The sequence below is a fragment of the Trichechus manatus genome, unplaced genomic scaffold (genome assembly GCF_000243295.1).
Source record: "Trichechus manatus latirostris isolate Lorelei unplaced genomic scaffold, TriManLat1.0 scaffold00094, whole genome shotgun sequence".
Lineage (NCBI taxonomy): Eukaryota > Metazoa > Chordata > Mammalia > Sirenia > Trichechidae > Trichechus > Trichechus manatus.
In genome coordinates, this window is record NW_004444030.1 from 10,892,569 (window position 1) to 10,903,001 (window position 10,433).

The 10,433-nt window shown below is 37.3% G+C and overlaps 1 protein-coding gene across 1 annotated transcript in view; it reads right to left on the reverse strand.

Annotated features, from left to right (window-relative positions):
- Window positions 1-10,433, reverse strand: part of NXPE4 (neurexophilin and PC-esterase domain family member 4) — a 97,077-nt gene that overhangs the window by 16,259 nt on the left and 70,385 nt on the right. The window contains 1 exon segment of the mRNA XM_023736999.1: window positions 7,807-7,912. Within this exon segment, the coding sequence (XP_023592767.1) occupies window positions 7,807-7,902 (96 nt within the window). The 5' untranslated portion in view covers window positions 7,903-7,912.

A 10,433-nucleotide genomic window follows, 5' to 3' on the forward strand; every position in this document is an offset into this window, starting at 1 on the left:
ATATGTTGTGGGGTTGTTAACCAATGTCATAAAACAACATGTGTACTACTGTTTTATGAGAAACTATTTGTTCTGTAAGCCTGCATCTGAAGTACAATAAAATATATATATATATATATAAAAAAGCTAGATGTGACATTGTTGCCCCTGCTTTTTCTAAGAACTTAATGGTTTTACATTGCACATTTAGGTCCTTTTAATCCATTTTGAGTTTGTTTTTGTATATGGTATGAGTCATGGATCCTGTTTCATTTTCTCTGCATGTGGAAATCCAGTTTTCCAGCACCATTTATTGAGGAGACTCTTCTTTCCCCCATCGAATGGACTTGGCGCCCTTGTCGAAAACCAGTTGACCATAGATATGTGGGTTCATTTCTGGACTCTCAATTCTGTTCCATTTGTCTGTGTGTATTGTTATACCATTACCAGGCTGTTTTGATTACTGTGGCTGTATAGGATGTTTCAAAATCATGAAGTGTGAGTCCACCTACATCATCATTGCTTTAGCTATTCAGGGCCTCTTGCCATTCCATATAAAGTTGAGGATTGGTTTTTCTATTTCTGTAAAGAAGGCTGTTGGGATTTTGATCTAGATTGCGTTGAATCTATAGGTTCCTTTGCGTAGTATTGACATCTTAATAGCAGTAAGTCTTCCAATCCATGAATATAAAACATCTTTCCATTTATTTAAGTCTTTAATCTCTTTCAGCAGTTTCATAGTTTTCATTGTATAAATCTTTCATATCCCGGGTTGGATTTATTCCTAGGTATTTTATTTTCTTATATGCTATTGTAAATTGAATTGTTCCCTAATTTCCCTTTCACATTTTTTATTGCTGGTGTATAGAAGCCCAACTGATTCCTGTTTGTTGCTCTTGTGCCCTGAAACTTTGCTAAATTCTTCTGTTAGCTCTAGAAGTTTTCACGTGACTCACTGGGATTTTCTATATATAGAATCATATCATCCATGAAAGGAGATAATTTTACTTCTTCTGTTCCACTCTGGATCTTTTATTTCTTTTTCTTGTCTTATTGATCTGGCTAGAACTTCTAATACAATATTGAATAGAAGTGGTGAGAGTGGGCACCCTTGTCTTGTTCCCAATTTAAAGGGGAAAGCTCTCAGTCTATCTCCATTAAATATAGTGTTGGCTGTTGCTTTTTCATATATGCCCTGAATCATATTGAGGAATGTCCCTTTTATTCCAGTCTTCTTTAGGGTTTTCATCAAGAAAGGGTGTTGGATTTTATCAAAAGTTTTTCTGCATCCATAGAGATGATCATGTGGTTTTTTTTCCTTTGTTTTGTTGATTGGCTTTCTAATGTTGAATCATCTCTAAATTCTTGGAATAAATCTCACTTGGTCAAGTTGTATGCCTCTTTTAATATGCTGTTGGATTCTGTTCAATAGTATATTGTTAAGGATTTTTGCATCCATATTCATAAGAGATATTGGCCTGTAGTCTTCTTGTGATGTATTTGTCTGATTTTTGTATCAGGGTTATGTTTGCTTCATAGAATGAATTAGGGAATATTCCTTCCTTCTCTGTCTTTTGGAAGATTTTAAACAGTATTGGTGTGATTTCTTCTCTAAGTGTTTTGCAGAATTCCCCAGTGAAGCCATATTGTTCAGGACTTTTTTTTGTTGGGAGTTTTTTGATCACTGATTCAATGTCTTCGCTTGTTTTGGATCTGTTGAGACTTTCTATTTCCTCTTAAGTCAGTTTGGGTAGTAGGTTGTGTGCTTCTAAGAATTTGTCTGTTTCATCTAGTTTATCCAGTTTGTTGCCGTACAGTTGTTCATAATATTCTGTCATAACTCTTTATTTCTGTCAGTTCAGTTTGTAACGTTCCCTCTTTCATTTCCTATTTTGATGATTTGCATCTTTTTTTCTTTGTCAATCTAGCTAAAAGTTGTAAATTTTATCAATCTTTTCAAAGAACTGACTTCTGTTTGTATTGATTCTATTGTTTTTCTGTTTTCAATTTTATTCATTTCTGCTCCGATCTTTGTTTTTTCCTTTCTTCTGGTAGGTTTAGGCTTAGTTTGGTCTTCTGTCTCCGGGGTTGTCAAGTTAGATGGTTAATTTGAGCTCTTTCTTCTTTTTTCACATAGGCATTCATTGCTATAATTTTCACTCTGAGTACCACCTTCACAGCATCCCATAAGTTTTGGTATATTGTGCTTTTCTTTTCATTTGACTCTAAGAAATTCGTGATTTCTCTTTTGATTTCTTCCTTGACCCATTGGTAGTTTCAGAAGCCCTGGTGGCACAGTGGTTAAAGTGCTCAGATGCCAACCAAAAGGTTGGCAGTTTGAACCCATAAGCTGCTCTCTTGGAGAAAGATGTGGCAGTTTGCTGCCATAAAGATTTATAGCCTTGGAAACCCTATAGGGCAGTTCTACTCTGTGCTATTAGATCATTATGAATTGGAATTGACTTGATGGCAATGGGTTGGTTTTTTTTTTTTTTAATTGTGCTGTTTTTGGTGGAGTGTTTAATATACATATGATAAGTCTTGTTGGTTTATACTGTCATTCAAGTCCTCTGTTTCCTTGTTGATCTTCTTTCTAGATGTTCTGTTTAATATTTAAAGTGGTTTATTGAAGTCTCCAACTATTACTGTAGTACTCTCTATTTCTCCTTTCAATTCTATCAGTGTTTATATATTTAGGTGCCCCGATGTTGGATACATATATATTTTTGATTGTTAAATCTTCTTGATTAATTGACCTTTTTATCACTATATGATGTCCATCTTTATGTCTTCTAAAAGATTTTGTCTTAAAGTCTACTTTGTCTGATATTAAGATTGCCACCCCAGTTCTCTTTAGGTTATTATTTGCATGGAATATTTTTTCCCATGCTTTCACTTTCAACCTATTTGTGTTCTTGGGTTTAAGGTGTGTCTCCTGTAAACAGCATATAGTGGGATCATGTTTTTTTAATCCATTCTGCCACTGTCTGCCTTTTGATTGGAGCATTTAGTCCATTTACATTCACTGTAATTTCTGATAATAAGTGACTTACTTTTGCCATTTTGTTATTTATTTATTTTTGTGTGTTAAGCCTTGTCTTTGCCATTTATTACTGCTTGCTTTTGTGTTTTGTTGGTTTATTGTAGTGAGCCTTTTTGGTTTCCTTCTCTTTTATTTCTGTGTATGTCTTTTATATATTTTCTTAGTCATTACCATGAATATCACATTTAACAGCTTGTATTTATTACATTTTACGGTAAGTTGGTACCAAATTAACTTCAGTAACATACAAGAAATTCTATATTTATACCATTACTCTCCCCATTTCATTGTTGTTGTCACTAATTACCTCTTTATATTTCATGTGCCCTGTAAGAGAATTTTATCCTTGCATTTTATATATTTGTTATTAAAAAACATGAAGGACAAAACATTTAGAATTATCATGCATAAATACCTCATTACTAGCCCTTATACTTGTTCATGCATTCCCTTTATTAGGGATCTTTCTTTTTTATGTATAGGTTTGAGTTACCTTCTAGTGTCTTTTCCCTTCTATCTACAGAACTCCCGTCAGGATGTTTCATAGGGCTAGTCTGGTGGATATAAACTCCTTCAGCTTCTCTTTGTCTGGGAATGTTTTAATTTCGCTCTCATTCTTAAAGAGTAATTTTGCTGGGTATAGCATTCTTGGTTGACAATTTTTTTCTTTCAGCACTATAAATATATAATTCCATTGCCTTCTGGCCTTCAGTGTTTCCAAGGAAAAAATCGGCACTTAATTTTATTGGGGATCCTTTGTATGTGACTGTTGGTTTCTCTCTCACTGCTTTCAGGATTCTCTCTTTATCTTTAATTTTTGAGAGCCTAACTCTGATCTGTCTTGGTGTAGATTTCTTTGGGATTATCCTGCTTAGGGTTTTTTTGAGCTTCTTGGGTTTGTAGATTCATGTTTTTTTGTTAGATTAGGGAAATTTTCTGTCATTGTATCTTCAAGTATTCTTTCTGTCCCTTTCTCTCTCATCTCCTTCTGGAATTCCCATGATGAGTATATCAGGTCTCTTATTGTTCCATAATTGCATTAAGCTATGCTCAGTCTTCTTCAGCCTCTGTTCTTGTTGCTTTTCAGTGTCTGTAATTTTAACTATCTTATCCCGTAATTCACTGATTCTTTCTTCTGCCTGATTAAATCTGTTGCTAAGTCCTTCTATTGTATTTTATTTCAGTTATTATCCTTTTCAGTTACAATGTTTCTTTTGTTAGATCCTCATTTTGTTTTTGCATTGTTTTGCTTATTTCTTTTAGCTCTTTGTGTTTTCTCTTAGTTCTTAATTTAATGTTGTTGTATTATAGTCTTCCATTTTTTAAGAATTTATTTGGTCATCCCTAGATGCACTTTCACTCTTTGTCGTGTTCATTTGGACAGGTCATTGTTTCTCTGTTCTTTGTATGTCTTGTGATTTTTTTGTTGGGGCATTGAAATTTCGAGAGTGTTAACTTTCTCAGTTTTCCCCAGTATTTGGTGTTTTTGCCCCCACCACTCTCTGCAAGAGACTCTTAGGCTGGTAGAACCTTTGGCCTTTGCTTACTGTTTCCTCTCCCTCTTTTTGATAACTCCTTCTCCTTCTCTGGTTTAACTAGGATTCAGAAGTTCCAGATTTTGTTTTTCAACTTTCAGTCTCTCCCAAACACACCAGAGAAAATGCTGTCGTCAATCTGTCCAATATTGTGTACTATCTCAGGGGAGATATTGTGTACTAATCAATCTGTCCACTGGGGGCACAGTCCCCTTTCTCTTGTTATTACTCCTTTCTCTGTTTATGCACCCATGTTTTTAGTTGAGAAACCCACACCCAGAAAGTCCCCTTCGGGGCTGGGTGTTGCCCTCTGGTTTTGCCCAAGGCTTCTTATATGTGAGCTGGCATTCAGGGGAAACACAGGCAGACTTTCCTCTGTTTCAGGAGGAGGAGGGGCTGGCAGTCACCAGAAGGACCTCTGAGATCTGTCTTGTTGATTTCAGAGTGCCAGGGGCCCTGTGGTGGTTGGGGGAGCAGTCTCCACTTAAGTGACCCACCTTCTGACTCCACTGTAGTGAGTCTTCTGTAGGAGTTTGATGAAGGGATAGTCACACGCCAAACAGACCCCCAGGAAGGTCTGCCTTGTTACTGTCAGAGCCTGCCCCATAGTATGTTGGCTGTGGGTGTTGCCTCTACTCAGGAGGCCTGCTTCCTAGCACATAGCAGCTCAGTCGGCTGTTCTCACACTGACAGAAAGGGGGAGCAGAGAGACCAGGATGACTCTCTGGGAGGTCTGTCCTGTTGATTTTAGAGGTCTGAGCTTTGGGGTGTGTGGGGAAGCAGGTAGAGTGTTGACTATGAGAGCAGATTCCACTGCGTGGGCCTTCTGTAGCAATTCACAGTAGGTTTACAGTTCACCTTAGGAGGTCTGCATTGTTGATTTTACAGCAGAAGCTTGGGGTCCTGTCTCTTTGTACAGGTGGGGGCTGTGGTGATTAGGGGAAGCAGGCTCTTTTTCTGGGGCCACTTCCCCAGTTCACAGCACTCAGCAGCTTGTGTGGCTGAGGGGAGGGGCAGGGACAGTGGGAGAAGTGATTTTCCTACTCTATGTGACTCATTATTGATTTGTTGATTCTTGCCTGTCTGCAGTTCCCCGCTGTTTTCTTCTGCTCCCCAGTTCAGAGTCCCTCAGAGCTGAGCACCATTTCCTTGTTGTATTTTTGGGAGAAGGTTGGAATAATGGTTTGCTTATGCCATCTTCCCAGAATCCCTCATAGTAATATCTTTTAACCATTACACTGCATTACCAGATTTTTTAAATTGCTACAACTGCAAATAAAAAACATAAGTGATTTTTTTAGAAGAGCTGAATAATTTTCTGTGCACAAAATTTTTAATAGAAATAAAACTGGAAAATTCAGATTCAAATGGAGCACTAAGAACATGTTGCAGCCTCAATCTCCCACCATGAAATCCTATAAAAGACAGAAAGGGACTTTAAAAATCTCTACCTGTTCTGGGAATTAGGAAGAGATTTAATTGGGCCAGAAAATATGAAGAATCACCTAAAAAAAAAAAAAAAATGAAAGACAGATGAGAATAGATCAAGGACAAAAACCATGGCTCCAGACACATCTAGATGAGGGTTCTGTGAAAGAAGGCACTCCAGGGATGCTGGAGCAAAAGAGGGTAACGGGACAGCCCACAGGAGGGCAAGCCAGGCAGGTTGATGCCTCCCCATTTCCTCATCTGGTTCTGTCTCAGGCAGTTTGTAACAGGGATTTCTGTACTTAGGTGGGAGTGAAAAATACCAGCATTAAATTTGGAGAAGCAGAGCAGGGTCCTGTGTGCCTGGCAACACCTAAGATGAATAGGGAGCATGCATTGCTCTGTGGTGCTTTTTTTGTACTGTTACAAACAAGCTGGAATAAACAGGTAACAGAATCTACAGACTTGCTACCACAGAATCTCAAATATAAGGATGTGAACACAACTAAGAATTAGCAAAAAATTTTTGAAAGCCAACTCAAGAAAGAGAAGTATCTAGTTCAGTAAAGAGAGGACACCCACGGGAACAGAAGCGATAGCGAAAGCAAAACAGAACCTCAGAGTAATGTTAGATGATATTGTATCCATAAAATATGAATCTGTTAGACATCTTTGAAAGTAAAATCTTGGCTGTTCAATATGCAAAAGGCAATTGCATCCCTCTACACCAGCAACAAAGAGGACACCATTTACAATAGCAACAAAATGTTATAAATATTATAAAGTACCTAGATACTAAATGTGAACAAAATGTGTAAGATCTGTATGCAACAAATTGTAAAATTTACTGAAAGACCTTGAAGAAAATCTAAATAAGTGGAGAGATATCACATACTGGTAAATAGAAAAAGAATGTTATAAACATACCAGTTTTTTTTTTTCCCCAAGTTGATCTACCTTGTTGATGTGATGCTCATATAATTTAATTAGGATCTTTCATCAGATTTAACAGACTGACTCTAAGATGTATTAGGAAGAGTAAAGGGCCAGGACTGGCCAAGAACCCTCTGGAAGGTAACTTGCACTACCAGTTTTCAGGACTAATTATGAAGCTGTGTTAATTACAGTAATATGGTATTGGCACAGAAAAGACAAATTGATCAATGGAATAGAACAAAGAGGCCAGAGTGATCTGCACTTACTCGAAATTTTGATATACAACAAAAGTGCATGTCAAATAACCTGGGAAAGAAGGGACTGCAAAATAAAAAGAGGTAAAAAAGTGGTTATCCATATGGAAATACAAGGAAAATCACACACACAAACACACAAATCAGTTATATGCATTAAGGATTAAATGTCAAAAACAAACTTTGAAACATTTAGTAGAATATTTAGATAAATAATCTGACATCAAAGTAGGAAAGAGTTTCTTAAACAAGACTAAAAAAGGCCTTAACTATCAAAAAGACAGATAAATTTTACTATATAAAAATGAAAATACTCTGTTCTTCAGAAGTCCCTAGAGAAAGTGAAAAGACAAGCAAAATGTTGGGAGAAGATAATTATAACACATATATAAGTGACAAAGAAGAATATGTGTATATATACATATATATATATATACACACACACACAATATTATTCTGTCTCATTAAAAAAAAATATTATTAGGCACTTTGATTCTTTTAGTATCTGTCTGTAAGCTGCTGGAGCTCCCCACTGCAGTCTATAGGTTTTGTATTTTGGACTTTACAAGGACAGGCAAGGTATCAAGTGAAAACAGGCTTTTATAAAACACAGAAAGAAAGCAACTCCTACCTGTGTGCAGTTTTTGAAAACTGTAAAAATGATCCAGGAGGCTAATATAAACAACAGTACCAACAGTGTCTTCTGATTTGTCATATTTGTTTTCATGATTAGTATGCTATAAGAGACAACACAAAAACAATGAACATACAACAGAATAAAAACAGAAAACAAACACAGAAACATGAAAATTTTATGTCGCCTGATTCTTTTTATCCTCAGATAAAAAGTGAGCCCCAGAATAGAATCTTGGCCCTCCCAGCTGCTCCTGGTGTCCCCAGCTACCATTGTTTGGCTATCAGCTTGTGTGATCTACAGAAGAGGGAGTCTGAGATATGCAGCCCACCATGGGCTCTAAGGAACAGAGCAGTTAAATACCTGAAGGATGCAGGGTTGCTCAGGTCTAGATCAAGTCTCTAGACTATGTGTCACCTAGCTGTTTCCCTACTCTGCTCCCTCCAACCGTAAAGAAGACATAAAACATTTCAGCAAATATTGATACTGAAAACCACATTATCACAGTGTCCTTTTAACGTCACTTGGTTTTCCAGCTTCCTTGTTATAGGTCTGCTGAGGTGGATATATACACATACAATGTTATTCTCCAGTTCTCTCTACCTTTGTTCCCTTTTCTTGGCTTACTAGATTTTCTAACACCTCTCAAGTGTGAAAAGAATTATTTAAAAACTCATATTTCTTTCTTTTAAAAAATTTCAGACATTATCATGGTTTTTCTCTGGTTACAACTTAATTTTTGTCCTGGAATTTCAAGTGATCTTTTTAAGAATCAGACTGAATGCTGCCCTTCTAAAATTTTCCATTCCTCAGTATTTACTCTTCCCCTAGAAGCACCTACTATCCTGAATCCCCAGTTTATAATGAGCATGAGAAGTCTCTGCACCCAAGAATAAATGTTACCCTTTCCCCTACCTGCCCGATTTTGCAATTTTTTCATACCATTAATTTAAAGACTTTTTTAAGTCCTGTACATAGGAACTAGGGTCGACTGAGTATTGAGATTTTGTTCGAAACTTACCAGTGTGATAATGGGTTTCCTCTCCTCCATATCAAAACAAATTACAGATACAAGTTGCAGTCTGGATACTTTTAGCTTGGATTCACATTATTTCAGATAAAGTGAAAGGTATTAGGCATGCCAGCTCCTCCTTAAGGAGGATCCTGGATCACAAACTACAGTTATCAGTTCAAGCAGAGGTGGTAAGGAGAAGTAAAATGCTCTCCATAAAGTCCTGGAGACTTTATTAGTCTACTGTAGTGAGTGTAAATACATACCTGAAAATAAAAAAGAGTGAAAGAGGCTGCAAGGTTGAATGATTATGAGTAGTCACAAGGAGTTGAACTGCCTTGTTTCCATCTGAGCCTTGTCATCGTAACTCACTTGCTAAGATTCAAGTTCATATAGCCTTGTATACAGTAAGTACTCAATAAAATTTGCTGAATTGAACTGAAAGAACCTCAAGTGCAATGCAGGCAGGAACAATACTGATGAAATCTCAGACCAGCCAAGTGATAGCTTAAAGTGACAGGTCTGAATCCACCTGAGGTTCTCATTCTTGACTGGCTAGAAAAGGGGTCAAGGAGAGATGCACCAGTGTCCAAAGGAAGCAGTCCCTGATTGCACTGCGACTCTCTCCATGGGTTTCATTTGTGCTGTCCCACAAGGAAGTTAAAAACATATTTTGAATATGTCTGTCATGGATTGAATTATGTCCCCCCAAAAATGTGTGTATCAATTTGGCTGGGCCATGGTTCTCAGTATTGCGTGGTTGTCCTCCATTTTGTGATTGTAATTTTATGTTAAAGAAGATTAGGGCGGGATTGTATAACACCCTTACTAAGGTCACATTCGTGATCCAGTGTAAAGGGAGTTTCCTAGGCTGTGGCCTGTACCACCTTTTATCTTACAAGAGATGAAAGGGAAGCAAGCAGAGAATGGGGGACCTCATACCACTAAGAAAGCAGTGCTGGGAGCAGAGCACATCCTTTGGCCCTGAGGTCCCTGCATGGAAAAGCTCCTAGTCTGGGGGAAGATTGATGAGGAGGCCAACAGAGATAGAAAGCCTTCCCCTGGAGCTGATACCCTGAATTTGGACTTTAGCCTACCTTACTGTGAAGAAATAAATTTCTCTTTGTTAAAGCCGTTCACTTCTGCTATTTCTGTTATAGCGGCACTAGATGACCAAGACAGTGTCCATCAACCCTTCCAATCTTATAAAAAAAAAACAAGAAGATTCAAGATTTGTTTCACTTAAGACTTTTCTGATTTGATAACCTTCCTGACACAGTAACAGAGATGAATTCCTTGGAGAGACTCATCAGTAGACTTGATAAAGTCAAGTAAAGAATCAGTGAACTTACAGAAATCGCAAAATCTGAAACTCAAAGAGGAAAAACAATAGAAAGAGTGAGAAAAACCAGAACAGATGATCCAAGAGCTATGGGATGATATCAAATGTTCTAACATATATATAATTGGAATCTCAGAAGGAGAGAGAGCAGGGTAGAAGTAATATTTAAAGAAATTTAAATTTCTGAAAATTTTCTAAAATCAATAACACACCAATTCATAAATCCAAGAATCTCAGGGAACACTAAACAGGGTAAATACCCCCCCCCCC